The sequence below is a fragment of the Urocitellus parryii genome, chromosome 2 (genome assembly GCF_045843805.1).
Source record: "Urocitellus parryii isolate mUroPar1 chromosome 2, mUroPar1.hap1, whole genome shotgun sequence".
NCBI classification, from domain to species: Eukaryota; Metazoa; Chordata; class Mammalia; order Rodentia; family Sciuridae; genus Urocitellus; species Urocitellus parryii.
Window position 1 is genome coordinate 43534779 of NC_135532.1, and position 15727 is coordinate 43550505.

At 35.1% G+C, this 15727-nt stretch overlaps 1 protein-coding gene across 1 annotated transcript in view; it reads left to right on the forward strand.

Annotated features, from left to right (window-relative positions):
• LOC144250151 (coiled-coil domain-containing protein 122-like) overlaps positions 1 to 8833 on the forward strand; it is a 31558-nt gene extending 22725 nt beyond the window's left edge. Inside the window, exon 5 of the mRNA XM_077792653.1 lies at positions 8684 to 8833. Within this exon, the coding sequence (XP_077648779.1) occupies positions 8684 to 8833 (150 nt within the window). The remainder of the gene's footprint in view (positions 1 to 8683) is intronic.
• Positions 8834 to 15727: the final 6894 nt, after the last annotated feature.

Consider the following 15727-nt stretch of genomic DNA (forward strand, 5'->3'; position numbering starts at 1 on the left):
AAATGGTGAAAGAGGGCATCCCTGTCTTGTTCCAGGCATTTGAAGGTAAATGGATGGAGTTACAGAAGATAATGCTAAGTGAAGTTAGCCAATCCCCAAAAACCAAACGCTGAATGTTTTCTTTGATATAAGGAAGCTGATTCATAGTGGGATAAGGAGAGGGAGCATGGGAAGAATATAAGAACTCTAGATTGGGCAGAGGGTTAGGAAGGGAAGGGAAGGAGCATGGGATAATTAATGATGGTTGGATGTGATGCTCATTATTATCCAAAGTACATGTATGAAGACACGAATTGGTGTGAGTACACTATGTATACAACCAGAAAAATTGAGCTCTATATGTGTAATAAAATTGTAATGCATTCCGCTATTGTATATAAATATAAATAAATAAATAAAATTTAAAAAGAAACTTTTTCATGTGATACCAACACATTTATTGATTTTTTATTTTACTTCTTGTGCTTTAGAAGTCTTATTAAGGAAGTTGATTCCTAAGATGACATGTTGGAGTGTTGGGCCCACATTTTCTTCTAGTAGTTCTGGCTTAATACCTAGGTCTTGATCCACTTTGAGTTGAGTTTTGTGCCAGGTGAAGATAGGGATTAAATTTTATTTTACTACATATGGATTTCCAATTTGTTTGAGTTGATTTTCATTTTGATTAATGTAAACATGTATCTGTGTTACCATCATCTAGATCAAGACATAGAACTTTCCCAGCATGTCCAGAAAGTTGTTTTGTGCCCCTTTCATAGGCAAACTGCAATTTCATCAGCTGAGTTTTGAAAAGAGATTTACTGAGAAATAACTCATGTTCTATTCACCATTCAAATTATTTAATTCAGTGACTCTTAGTATATCTACGGATTTATGCAACCATCATCCAAATTAATTTTAAGAATTTTCTTCACCTCAAAAGAAACCCATTACTTTCACTGTGACTTCTCCATCTTTCCCTGTTTTATCCCTAATTTTGTTCCACCCTGCTTTTTCTGCTTTCCTGATCTCCTAAGATTCTGTCTTTTATCATTTCCTTTCTTGCTAGAAAACTTCTTAATTCATTATCCTAGGGTGGGTCTGCCAGTGACAAATTCTTTTCTTTTCTTTCTTTATTTTTTTAATCTGGGAATGTCTTGGTTTCCCCTTCTTTCCTGAAGAATGTCTTTGCTATATATAGGATATAGAATTGTGGGACAGCCTTTCTTTCCATAGCTAAAAAATATTGTACTACTGGAACCCTTCTGGCTTCCATGATTTCAATGAGAAATCTCCCATCAGCAGACAATCTCCCCACATTAGTGTTTGTTTCTTGTTTCTTCAAGATTTTCTTATCTCTGGTTTTCATAAATTTTACTATGACATGTTTAGACATAGATTTTAAATTTAACTATTGGTGGTTCTCTCACCTTTTGGATTCTAAAAGTTTATGTCTTTGGCCAGATTTGGGATTTTTTTATCCATTACTTATGTGAATACTTTTTCAGTTTCTCTTTGTCCTCTCCTTTCAGAACGTGAATGACAGAAAAGCTAGGACTTTTCCTATAGTCTCACGGGCCTTTGAGACTCTCTTCTTTTCCCTTTCATTCTATTTTACATCTATTGCTCAAACTGAGTAGATTTTAGTGCTCTTTCTTCTAGTTTATTAAATTCTCTTGTTATCTCCAGCTACTGTTGAAATCCATGTAGATTTATCATTTGGGTTATTCTGTCTTTAATTCTTCAAATTTTTTTTTAAAGAGAGAATTTTTAATATTTATTTATTTTTTAGTTCTCGGCGGACACAACATCTTTGTTGGTATGTGGTGATGAGAATCGAACCCGGGCCGCACGCATGCCAGGCGAGCGCGCTACCGTCTGAGCCACATTCCCAGCCCCTAATTCTTCAAATTTTAATTTGATCTTTTATCTTCTATTCATCTGCCACTATTTTCTTCTACTTTTTCTAGGCTTTGTTTGTAATTGCTTTTTGAAGTATTTTTATAATGCTTGGTCTAAAATGCTCATCAGGTAATTGTAACTTCTGTGTTATTCTGGTGTTAGTGCTGATTACAGCAGCCACCAATGCTATTCTGCTAACTGCCCTTGCAGCAACAAATTGAGGAGTAGACCACGGTGCAAGCACAGGGACTTTAACACGTGGCCTCAAACCCAGGGCTGTGCCTACAGGGTAAGCAGACTGCTGATCACATGCCTAGTACAAGCGGAGTGGCCTGCCACTCAGATGCCCTTAACATATGCCATGTAGGCAGTAATCCATGCACTTGTCTCCACAACAGAATAATTTGTTACCACATTTTCTAGCTATCTGCTTGAACAAATCTTATGGTACCTTTTAGGTCTCCTTTTCTCCCTTGCTTCTCTGGGGTTTTCTCATAGGACTGGCATCTAGCTGTGTAGTCATTCTGCAGCCAACATCAATACATAAATGCAATTGTCAGTTGTACAGCTACGAGTTGTATCCTATCAAGTTATACAAGATTTGTTCATGATCTCCAGGAGCTCTGAAAGTGCATCCCCTTGTCTTTTCAAATTTTCATCTCAGATTGTTCAAAATTTAGGCAAGAGTAAACCACCAATGCTTTGCAAAATGTCTGTTATCACAAAACACTGCTTGTAGCACTCATCATTTGCTAAAAATTTCTGCACTGCTCCAATCTCCTTCTGGATTTGGCAAATAACACTTTTCTTTTTTTCTTTTTTAACTTGGACTAAAAATCATTGTTGCTCAATGCTTTGTATTTGAATATTTGAGTTTGTATGCTTTGTATTTTGGGTTCCCCAATTTTTCCCTCAATAATTCATAGCTTATCTTTATTCTTCACTCTCATCTTCAGTTCCCTTCTTCCAAAATGTATAAAGGTAGACAATAGACAGGGGAATAAAAAGGCATTTCAGGATAAATATTTGGAATTTTTTTTCATTTAGGTATAACCTAGAAATACTAAAAATATTTATTTGACAGGAAAAAAATACTGATATCTAAAAACCACGTTCATTTTTTTCTGAACCAAAAAATATAAAAGAAACATTGACATAAAAAATATGCAATGCAACCCTTAAAAGCTACCAAGGCTGTCAGTAAGATATTGAGAAAGGACAGAAAAAAAAGACTCAAAAATAAGAAATAAGTAATAAAAACCTTCTGATATTTGAACTTATCCTCTCTTTAAAAAATTGGTTGTTTTGAGAAGTACGTTATTCAAATTAATGACCAATTCACATCAGGCAGTTATTACAATTACTGTCTTAGGTTCTGGTGATAGAGAAGTAAAAAAAAAATTAATAAGAATCACGTACCTCATGGAAACTGCACTGTAGTTGGAGAGACAGGCATAAACAAAATATACAAAGCATTTTAGATAAGAATAGGAGGATTAAGAACAAAAATATGGAGAAGGTCTCTTTGGGGGAACACCCTGAAATATGTGAAGGAGATAGGTATATAAATATCTAAGGAAGAGCTTTCCAGTCAAAAGGAAAGGTACGTGCAAAGATTTAAAATGGAAACGTGTCTGGGCTCAGGGCATAGAAGCACAGTGTGTCCAGAGTAGAGCAAATGAAGAGAAAATTAGTAGGAAATGAGATTGGGTGTTATTCTGATTATATATGTTCTTGTTCACTTTTTTCAGTGTGTTTTGTGAATACCACACCTATTTCTATTGGCTTTATCTCTGCTTGGTTGGCAACAGTCACTAAGTAAAAGTAACCATCCATGTCCTAGGGCAAAAGCTATCTCTTTCCATTTTTTTTTTTTAGTTGCAGATGGACACAATACCTTTTTTTCCCTCTCTATTTACTTATTTTATGTGGTGCTGGAAGTTGAACCCAATGCCTCACATGTGCTAGGCAAATACTCTACCACTGAGCTACAACCCTGGCTGCTATAAAGAAGTTTTCTCTAGAGAACCTCTATATCCTTAGCAGTTTAATGCTGATCAAGTTTTAATTTTAGGACACATATCAAATCACAATGCTACTTGTAGAGTCTCAACAAATGAACTGTCCTCTAACAAAGCTCACAAAGTGACCTTTGCCTTCATGAAATCACCTCTGAGCCCAATACAAATCTATACTTGTCAGAAAGTACCAGAACAGAACTTCCAGCTCATGTTCCTTCACTTGCCTATTTTTGTAATACCCTTTTTATGACACTCTCCTGAAGATATATTTTTACTTTAGATTTATGAATGTCTTCTTTAAGTCTGACTATGGTTAATAACAAGAGTTCTACTAATGGTACTCTGCACATCTTTACTCTGAACCATTGTGAATTAATTTCATAGCTTAATTATTAGAGGATAATTTTAGAAGTGGGCCAATTTACAACTGACCAAATTTACTAACCAAAAGTTTGCTCTAGATATTTTATTACTATTAATACATCTGATAAACATGAATGTGAGGATACTCAGTAACATGTTTTTATTAACATTTTATATGTATATATGGAAAGAGAGAATGGATATGGTATGTGTAAATGGATACATATCCTCTTGAATATATTCAATGTATTTAAAACTTCTTTTGGATATAGTTTCATTATTAACATATTTCAAATTAAACTCATTAATTTCTAATATTTTAAGGGTGTTTTTTGCCCATAGATCAATAAGTTGGGATAAATTTTCTACATTTGCAGAAATAACAAAAACTGAAAGCTTAAAAGGATATAAAGTTCTGAGCAATTTTTGTGAAATGCTAGTTGACACATTCTCACTTTGTTTTTCCAGCAGTATTGTTAAATGCTTAGATTGTTTCTGTTCTAGTTTCTCTACTCCTCCTGAAGAACTGAATTTCAACATAATTATTTTCCTTTGCAATTGTGTATGTTTTATTTTATGCATTTAACAAAAAATTGTGTGAAGGTGTCCATGGTCTTCATTATATTGTCAAAAGGACCCATGGCAAAGTCAAGGTAAAGAACTCCTGGGCTAATGGGAAAGGTAGGAAAGAGAGAGGGAACCAAAGAGGAGATTCAGCAGATAGCCTGATCTGGTCCTAGGAGGAAGAGAAACTGAGGGATAGAGAGATGACGGACACATGGTTCTAAGTCCTTGGAAACTAAGAAGCATGGCTCCTATATGTTTTTGCCAAATCAGTTATTTTTATACATTTGTAAATTAGGATTTTGAAAACTTGATCCTTCTTTGAATTGACCAAAAAACACCTTCCTGACTTGCTAGAGCACCTCTAAAATATATATGAAATAGATAGCTTTTGTAAGTCTTTTGTTTCTTTCACTGTATTGGTTAAGGTAGTGCCATAATGAGATATCTGTTCACACCCCTGAGGACAGCCATGACCAAAAAGACAATAATATGTATAACAATAACAAGAATATGAAGAAATTGGAAGCTTCACATATTACCCTTGGGGATGTAAAATGGTGCAGTCATTTTGGAAACTAGTTTGGGCACTTCTTCAAATGATTAAACATAGTTATCATATGTGTCAGTCAGCTTTTCAAGGCTGTGACTAAAATATCCAATAAGTACAACTTAGAGGAGGAGAAGTTTATTTTGGGTTCACATTTTGAAAGTGTGAGAGTTTCAATCCATAGTCACTGGACTCCAGGGTTGTGGGCCTAATAAAGGGAAGAATGTCATGGAAAAAGGGCATGGCAGAGGACTGCTGCTCAGCTCACAGCATCAAGGAAGCAGAGAGTGGGGAGCCAGAGACAAAATATAATCCCCAAGGGCGTGCCCCAGTCACATGCCCTAGTTCTACTTCCCTCAGTCACACCCCACCTGCCTACAGTTACCACCCCATAATCCATTCAAATTATTAATCCAAGTGGATTAATGCACTGATTAGGTTACAGCTCTCAGAATGTAAGCATTTCATTTCACCACTGAAATTCTTGAATTGCCTAACACCATGAGCTTTTTCAGGGCATACCTCATATCATTATATATGTTGGTCATATAGTGTCATAATATCATGTCACCTACTAATTCTCCTACGCATATGCCCAAGAAAGATAAAAACATGCACATGAACACTTGCATGTAAATGTTCATAGCAGCATGATTCATAATAGCTAAAAAGTGCAAATAACTCAAGCATCCCTCAAGTGATAAAGTGGATAAATAAAATGTGGTAGATTATATAATGGGCTATTATTTGACAGTATAAAGAATGAAGTACTAATGCATCCTATGAAGTAGTATGCATACTACTCCATAGATGACCTTAACACATTATGCTAAGTGAAAGAATTCAGTCACAAAAACCAACATATTATATGATACCATTATAATGAAATGTAGGAAAATGCATAAAAAAGAAAGATTGGTGGGGATGCTAATTCACAATAAGTGGTGGTAAAGGTGCTCCCTCTCTCACTGTGAGGATAAGTGCTGGCAAAGCCATGCTGGTGGGAAACGGAACCCTTCTTTTTTTATGTAATTGGGACTTTTCATTTTCATGCTCATGTTCCCAACAGGAGGCATGAAAATATTTAATGCCAAACCAGATTAAATTTCAGATGGCTAGAACACAAGAGGTAGTTCATGCCTTGAAGGATGTTCTACTACCCCTCAGCATTTCGAGAACAAAAATAGAAGGCTGTTCTTCTGTCTCAGAACATTGGGGACAAAACTGATAATGGATAACAATCATTCTCTGTAAGCTCACGAGAATTTTAGGCACCACATTGATTATATCAACTAAGAACACAAGCCCATATTTCCGGCCTCTTAGAAAGCCTAATCATTATGCTTATTGCACAAAGCCCACCATATATAGGTTTATTTGATTAAGGAAAAGTTATGTTATATTCTTAGGAAAGTTAAGGCAGATAAAGATACATTCTCTTCTATAAATCCTCTTTTACTTCACATAGGGACTTATGATGAGCATAGTTAATATTGTCGATAAGTGGACTGATATTTAGAATTGCCTTTCACTGAGAGAGATTACCAAGATATAAGAACAAGTGCACCTTGACTAAGAAACTCTTTGAGAAATCAGATCAACCAGTTTTATGAGAATAAATGTTGGAATTAATTAAAGTAGCTTTATACGACATTTTTAGAATAATGTTAGAAATATTATTTTATTTAGATTCTTGGGTTTAGAATTCTTAAGTTTTTAGCTGTATGGGTTCCTAATATGCTTTAAGAATATTATATTTTAAGTATAATATTTAAGGGGACTTCTTTAGATGGAAATTTTAGATTAGAAATAAAGTATAGGTGTTCTTTAAACTTAAAGGTTAATGAAAGGTTAGGAGACTTAATGTACGGTTATGTAGTTTGGCATCTGTTAATAAGAAAGTTGTATATTTTGGGAAAAACAGTGCACCTTGGGAAAATCTGAAAAATGTAAATTAGTGTCACATTTTATTAATGATTTTGTACCCTAAATAATTGATACGTAAATGTCACATCCTGCAAAAATGGAAAGAAATAACTATATTATCTCTTAGATCTTAAGATCCATGTATGGGTCTATCTCAGTGAACCACTGAATATAGGAAATGGAATCATTTCTATTAAATGATGGCAAGAAAAAAATTAGCAAATTGAATTTAACAGTTTGTTATTAAAAGAACAATTTGTGAATTGGGCAGCCCTCAGAACCATCAGAGGTTCAGGAGATCCTTTTCATAATATGAGCAGGTAGCATTTCTGGACAGAAAATGAAAGTGAGGTAGAGAAAAGTTTGATTGGTCACTGCTTAGTGTTGGCCTTATTTGAACATGTTCTGATCAGGTGGCAGCCTGTGATTGACTGAAGCGTGGCTACAGTAATTGTCTGAGACTTGTCATTTGTTACAAAAGTATACTCCTACATTAGGTTCTCTGTTAGTCTATATACTATATTAGTCAGCTTTCATCACTGTGACCAAAATCCCTGACAAGAACAACTTTGAGGAGGAAAAAATTATTTTGGCTCACAGTTTTAGAGGTCTCTGTCTATGGTCCTCTGACTCCAATGCAAAGGATACCTGTTCAACTCATGCCAGTTAGGAAGGAGAGAGACAGAGAGATCCACCAGGAGAAGAGAAGAGGGTGCCAGCAGGGAGAACAAAAACCCTTCAACTAGGTCCCACCTCCCAGTAGTACAATCAGCTATCAATGATGGATTAATCCACTGATGGGATCAGAGCCCTCAGGATCCAATCATTGCCTGAAAGCCTCACCTCTGAACCTTGTTGCATTGGGAACCAGGTTTTTCAGCACAGAAGTTTGTTTGTTTGTTAGTTTTTGAGGGGAGCACATTCCAGATCCAAACCATTACACATATTAATTTAAGTCACAGTTCTTGAGAAGGGAGTCAGAATAAATTTAGTTTAATGCTGCCTTGAGAAACAGAATGTGTTCCATCAAGAATGCTCACTTGGGTTCAATTCTCAAACACCACTAGCACTTGCTCGCTATGAAAGTGTGGACCAGTGACTCTTTGATCTTTGGTTCCTTCATGAAAAATGAGAATAATAATACCCCCATCATAAGGTGTTCTGAGAATTTACTTATATGCAGAAATCTCTTGGCACAGCATCTAACTTGTAATAAGTATTGAATAAATAGTAATCACACAATTACTATTTACATTTACTATTATCATTGTTTACAATGGTTTCTAATCAAATGCTTTCCTCTTAGAGTAGGCAAAAGATCTTTCATGGCTGTTGTGTTCTTCTCAAGCCCTGTTGATGTGTGCTGTTCTCTTCACAGGTGCAACATAAGAGGTATTATGCAATTCTTAAGCGTTTACATTGTCAGGTGAACAAGCTTCAATCAACTAGAAGACAATGGCAATGGAACATTCAACAGCTGGAAAAAACTGCAGCTGAACTAAGAAAATGTATTGGAATGAAAGAGTGACATTGCCATCGGGCTATGTGGAACACAGACCATGACAACAAAACTTTGGGGACAGAATTTTAAGAAAACCCTTTGGTTGCTTAACAACCAGCTTCCACTGGCAGAGGCCTGCTAAATGACAGATGAGTTTTCTTTTTTGAATAAGTTATCTGTTGGTTAAAGTACCTCCCAACCTTACAATGGATGGCACTAGATAGACAAAAGCAATACTTACAAGAAAGGACAAGTGTGAATAATATATTATGCTTACATCTTTTTAAATACCTTTATTTTGTGTATTTTTATATAGTGCTGAGGATTGAACCCAGGGCCTCACATGTGCTAGGCGAGTGCTCTACCGCTGAGCCACAGCCCTGACCCCCATTATGCTTACATTTTAACAATGTTGTATTCATTACCCTACAAAGTAAAAAATTAGAAGAAGAGAAACAATCGAATTTTCAGTAATTTAAATTGGGTTGTTTTCAAAGTTTTTTTAGATCATGCTTTTTACGACTGCCTTCATAGTAGCCCACAAATATTATTATTCACAATAATGTTGTTATATGTTTAATGTTCCAGATATTTCACTCAGATTTCTCTTTTATTCAGAAGGTAACAATCATTTTTTTCTTTCTTATTAAATAACATATTTTAGAGTATTACAATGTGTAATATTTTTGTTCCTTTTTCTGTCTATACATACTTTATTCTACTGTGACTAAATTAAAGTTACAACATCATGTAAAGCAAACATACAAGCAAGTTCTTGAAAGAAGTTAACTAATATAGACAAACATTTTCATTCACCCAGGAAACATATATTATGTCCATGGCAATAGATCAAATGTTAACTTTTTCTTTTAAAATAAGTTATGGCTATTTCATGGCTCCATTGAGCCAAATACTTGGTGGAAAAAAACAAAATATTAATTATTGCAGGGACTGTATTAAATATTCTCTAGTAGGATTAAATGATTTCAAAGCAACATTAATAAGTCATGTCAAATCCTTTTTCTCCTCACCTTTCTATGTGCCTGAGATTCAGTAAAAGTGTAGTTGATATAAAACCGAATGTAAATAATCTCATTATGTCTGACATTAATAGTCTTATCATGGCTTAGCCTGGCTTACTGTGGTTAACGTTTCAAATAGCTTATCCTGTAACATAATCAGCTTTGGTCCATGACAGAAACACAGCTACAAATGAAAATGGTTAAACTTACAGATTATAGAGAGTACCACTAAAGTCAGCTAGAGATAAGGCTGATACAGATTTTTATCATATAAATATATTTTAATATAACTTGTAGGTTAAGAGTTCTTACATTGTCACTTCATAATTTTAACTATAGCTTATAAGAGAAAAATTTTCTAAACTTTCTAAATTTATCATGAGATTCAAAATATTTATACATGATAAATAACACCTTGAGTTGTAGTTTCAAGAAAATCCAGTGTTTAAGAAGTGACTGCACTAGTTGAGAGCTGTCAAGAGACCACAGAAAGGGGCAAATAGATCCCAGATTGCACAGAGTACAAGTTACTGGGGACTTACTGACACAACCATGGTCAAGAGTGACAACAAGACTAGTGGATCCATATCAATGTGGGCTTAAAAAGAGTGGCTTTCACCCAAGTAGAAGTATACCTGGATTTATCACAAGCTAACATCAAAGATGTCAGGCATATTCCTGGAGCTGACAGTGCTAGGGTCTGGTCATAAAGCTCAACATACCTCTCTAACGATTTTGTTAATCTGTCATAGTCTGGGTGACTATACAGCAAACAGGCCAGAGGTTTCTCAGAGGCACCCATGGTGGCTACAATTCAAGATGGTTGTATTCAGGTTCACTTTTAAACTAAGATAAAAAAAATATAGAGAAGTCTAATCTACTTCAGATAATGTAGTTTTTAAAAGTATCAATAATAATAAATGCAATCATTTTCAATATTGAGGCAGTTCAATTATTTGAGAGAAAGCATTTTTTTCTCTTTGTAATCTTTAACATGATTTCAGATAGTGGAGAGTTTAATATTAATCAAGAACTAAAATATGAAGTGACCTCAAACCTAGTGAATTGGTAGATATGACATTTCAGCCCCATCATAAAGCCTAAGGTTGGAAAATTGAAGTTTTTTTATTTTTATTTCTGTATAACTGAATCTAGCTTAGAATATGAGACCTTTAGCTAGTGTTCGGATAGACTCTCTTTTGTTACTATAATAGCATAACTGAGGCTGTTTAGTGATCAAGAAAAGAATTTAGTTAGCCCATAGGTTAGGAGGCCGAAAGTACAAATAGGATACTATGGCACCAGCTCTGGCAAGGGCAAGGGCCCCTCTTGCTACATTACCTCATGGCAGTTGGCATCATGGTGGGAGCATGTGCAGGAAGGAGAGATCATATTGCAAGATGGGAATCCAAAGAGCCACTGGGGACTACTTGAGGTTCTAGGGGAACTATGCAATCCCTGAGAACCTAAGGACTTTCCACTAGTACCCACCTCTTAAAATCCCACCACCTAGACATTACCACACTGAGGACCAAGCCTCCAATATATCAACCTTTTGGGGACACAAATTATATACAAACCATCTCATGGTCTTTCTCATGTGTTTCTGGTTTAAAACTCTCTTTGGGGTCACCATTCAGTTCATAATTTTCATCCTCATTTTCTTCTCCTGGGAAATGGTAAGTTCCCGAGGAGTTTAAATTGCTTTGTCATCAGAAGCAAGGCTGTGGCCCAAGTGCCATTCTCTGACATCACTCGCCTCTGCAGAAACAGAATCCATTCTTCCTGGTCTTAAGTATCATCTCTGTCAGTGTTATCCTGCAGTTTTTCCTCTGATCAATGAAATCTACTTCCTTGTCCAATCACAATCCTTCAAAAGCTATGATTTGAAGAAAATTGTTTTTACTACATACTTTAAGAAGTATCTGTCTTCACCCCAGCCTGCTTGGTGCTACTACCAAAATGATAGAGAAAAGGTAACTAATGCAAGGAAGCAGAGGGAGGAAAAAACTCACAGTTAATATCTCAAAATATTACAAATGAAACTGTGCAAATTAGAGCTGATAACTCAAAATATTACTACAAAAGCAAGCTGTGGGCAAATTAATGGACCAATGTTCAGAAATTGATATCTACTTTGCAGCCATATCTTAACACCATAGAAAGATTTTACATATTAAATCCAGTCACATTAACCATCATGGACACTTGTATGGTGAACATAAAGTATCTACATGTTATCTTTTCAGCCTTGTTTCTTCTAGTCCATTTATTAGACATGCTATTTTTCAAAATACTACTGATATGAAAACAACACTAAACAACAGTAATGTGTTCATAAACTATGAATTTCATATTTGGCAAATTTTGTACTTTATTTCATTGAATTCCTAAAATAATGGTATAAGGCATATGTTATTATCCCCGGTTTATTGATGGGGGAAATGAGGCTAGACAGGTAATGCAAGTTTCCTAAGACCTAATCACACAACTCATGATGCAGAGATAAAATTTAAAGTCCTATTTTAGTTACATGGCAATACAAGAAAAGGATTCTAAGGGTAAGAGCAACTGTACTATAAATTAGAAATAATTCATGTTTATATTTCACCTGTCATTTTCATAGATTGTAAAGCATAAATGGATTTAATCAAAGAGAAATTTTATGGTTAAAAATAATCAGCCCTAAAATGCATAGGTAATTCTACATTAAGTTTGGTGTCTGAAGAAGCATTTTGGTTAAGGAAAAGAGCATTCTGCTTATAAAAACTGCTTTGGAAACTTTTGAAATTCACACAGGAAATTGCAATTGAATTGAAACTAAGTTCTTTATCATCTTGTAGTGAATGTGGGCTTCACTGCTCATCCATAAAACTTATTAAACTGCTATATGAATAATACAGTGATTTGGTGCTATTAGAAGTGGCAGTCCTTGTTTCATAAGAATGTGTGGTTTTGATTTGCTAGTTGCTCGTATTTTACTTGCTCCTATTTTCACTATTGTACTTTATTTTTCATTACTAAGGTAATGATTACTAAAGCCAATGATCAGAAGCTAGAAGTTATGTGCCTATCACAAATGACCTATGTGATTCGAATTCTAAGGGAAGTGTTTTTCTTTGCTGATGAACTTGGCATTATAAGAAACAGGTCTTCTATATGATATTAGCTACCATAAATAGTTTCTCTTGAACATTACTGAAACTATGACTAAAACCAAGAAAGGTAAATTAAAACTGATACTAATAGCACAATAGATTTAATCAATACATAACTAAGAATGGGATGTTCCAAATTGCTTTTTCTTTTTTATAATGTTCCATTTAAATGATAGCTGTGAGCTTTAAAACTTTGGAAAAAATTTTTTTAAAAAGCATATGAATTGAGTTACTGTAATGACACGGTTGCTGTTTACATAATCCAGTGAAGTCTGACATGCAGTAATTAGACTTCAACCTCTTAATTAATGAGATAATGTATTCCCAAAGCAAAAACCAGAGTTTGAGTGAGAAATCGTTTTAAAAAACTTCTTACCCAGAAAGCTCTCTGGCATAAAAATCATGTCAAAATTGGAATAAAACACTGAAATTGCAGAAATTTGCCTGCATTGCTCAATCTCATAGCACAAGGTAATTTAGAGGCCATGATAATACACTGTCAGTCTAAAATATAAATTTTCCAATATTTTTTCCCAAAGTAAATAAGTCAAGACACATCATCTACTTCGTTTGCTAATATTTATTGTTCCCCTGACATTAGTCTACATGGAATAGACCCCTGTGATCCCTGTGCTTGTGTTGGAGAAGCCTCCTTGAGGTGTTTTCAAAACCTTTTCTCCCTGAATCTATAATCCTTCTTTCTGTATGTGACATTCAAAAAACAGCAAGCCAAAAATTTGCATGAGTTGTTTTGTCTTCCATGAGTTAGTATTAACTAGTTGATGTACAGATCTAGCCCCATGTCAGTATGTCTACTTGGTGGAAAATATCACAAAATTTTCTCTTTGTCCACCTTTTCCAGAGACTGACAGCCACTTCAGTTGTCCATCAATCCTTAAGGTGAGAACTATCCAAGAGCATCCCCATCCCTTAAATCTACTTTTGACTTTGCTGGACAGCTAGATAACATAGGTATTATTTTAATTTGTGGTTCATACAAATTTGCATAAAACTCTCAATTCTCAGAAAGACCCATTTTTTCCTAACCCATAACTTATTTAGATTATTCATCTAAGCCTTTCAGTCTCAGTCTGTCCATGTAGTTTACCCATGCACAGGTAATTACACCCATTACAATTGGTGTAATTCCCTCATGTTTCTTTTATCTATTTGCATCAAAAATACCACTTCCTCATTCAGACTCTTCCTTTTTATGTCCTTGAACATCCATAAATTGCATTACCTTCAGGTTCCAATTCTCAAGTTTTGGAATTCCAAAGCTTCATCTACTGTTCTAAAGTGAGATCCCAAACATCGAAAACAATTTCTTCATTTCCAACTGCCTTATGCAAGAGAATCTACCGTTACTTCAAAATGCTTCACTGAGAGAAGCTTTCTCTGGAACATTGTACAATAGACACAGTTAATGTTCTGCCCAGATCCTCTCAGACCTTGTTTTCTCCTTCCCAAGCAGCCCTCTCCCTTTTGAGGCACGCTTTTACCTCCAATTGCTCTTATCTGAGACTTTCCTTGGAAGGTTTGCTATCCTCAAAAGGACTTTGCCTGGTATTGCAGTTTGGCTTTGCCCTTTTTTCCTTACCAGACTTGCTTCCCATTCTGATCTCTCCTAGGAAGCCTTTAATAATAAACAACTAACTCAGGAATCTCCATCTGAGTCCACTTCCAGGAATCCCTAAGTCACCTGTGGAAATAATCACACAATGCAATCTTCACTTTCTTTTCTTTCTTTTTTTTTTTTTTTTTTAGGTGCCAACCAGTTTTATTTTTTACATATTTGAAGAAGTGATTAAAAAGCCAATGTTAATCAGCTTTTTTAGTTGCACAATAATAATAGAGAAAGTAATGGTTTGTTTGCCAAGTTCATTTGGATGTGGGGCCAACTGCAATAAACTTCAAGAAAATTCTAAGTCTGTGGAACCTGGGCTTTAAAAAAAGCAGTTGGGCTGGGGATGTGGCTCAAGTGGTAACTCCCTCGCCTGGCATGCACTGGTCACTGGGTTCAATCCTCTGAACCACATAAAATAAAATAAAGATGTTGTGTCCACCAAAAAACTGAAAATTAAATATTAAAAAATTCTCTCTCTTCTCTCCTCTCTCTCTCTCTCTCTCTCTCTCTCTCTCTCTCTCTCTCTCAAAAAAAAAAAAAAAGCAGTTGGATTTAATACTGCTCTTACATTCATGGCTCAAGGAAGCTGTCTTGTTTTGTTTCTTTGTATGGCAGATATAACCATATTGGTAGGAACACATAACTTTTCACACAGACACCAAGAGACCAATCTGTATACACAAACTAAAAATTGAAAATGGATCCATTCAGACCTTACATTATTGAATCATATATAAAATTATAATGTGAATTTGTTGACAACTTCCCAGAAGACAGAAAAAAACAGTATTAAAAAGCGGTCTTCTTCATCATTCTCAAAAATTCTTCCTCATTTATTTCTCCATCCCCATCACAATAGCTTCATCAAGCATTTCCTGCAGTTCATCATCCGTTAAATTCTCCCCAAGCTCCTTGGCAGCTCTCCTGATATTACTTAGTGTTATCCTCCCAGTATCATCATCATCAAATAATTTGAAAGCCTTCAATATGTCTTCTTTTTCATCTTTCTCACCCATTTTTATACTTATAATGGCAAAAAAATTTCAAAACTAATGGTGCCAATTCCTTCTTTGTCCATTTCAGCTATCATTTGTTTAACTACTTCTTTATTTGG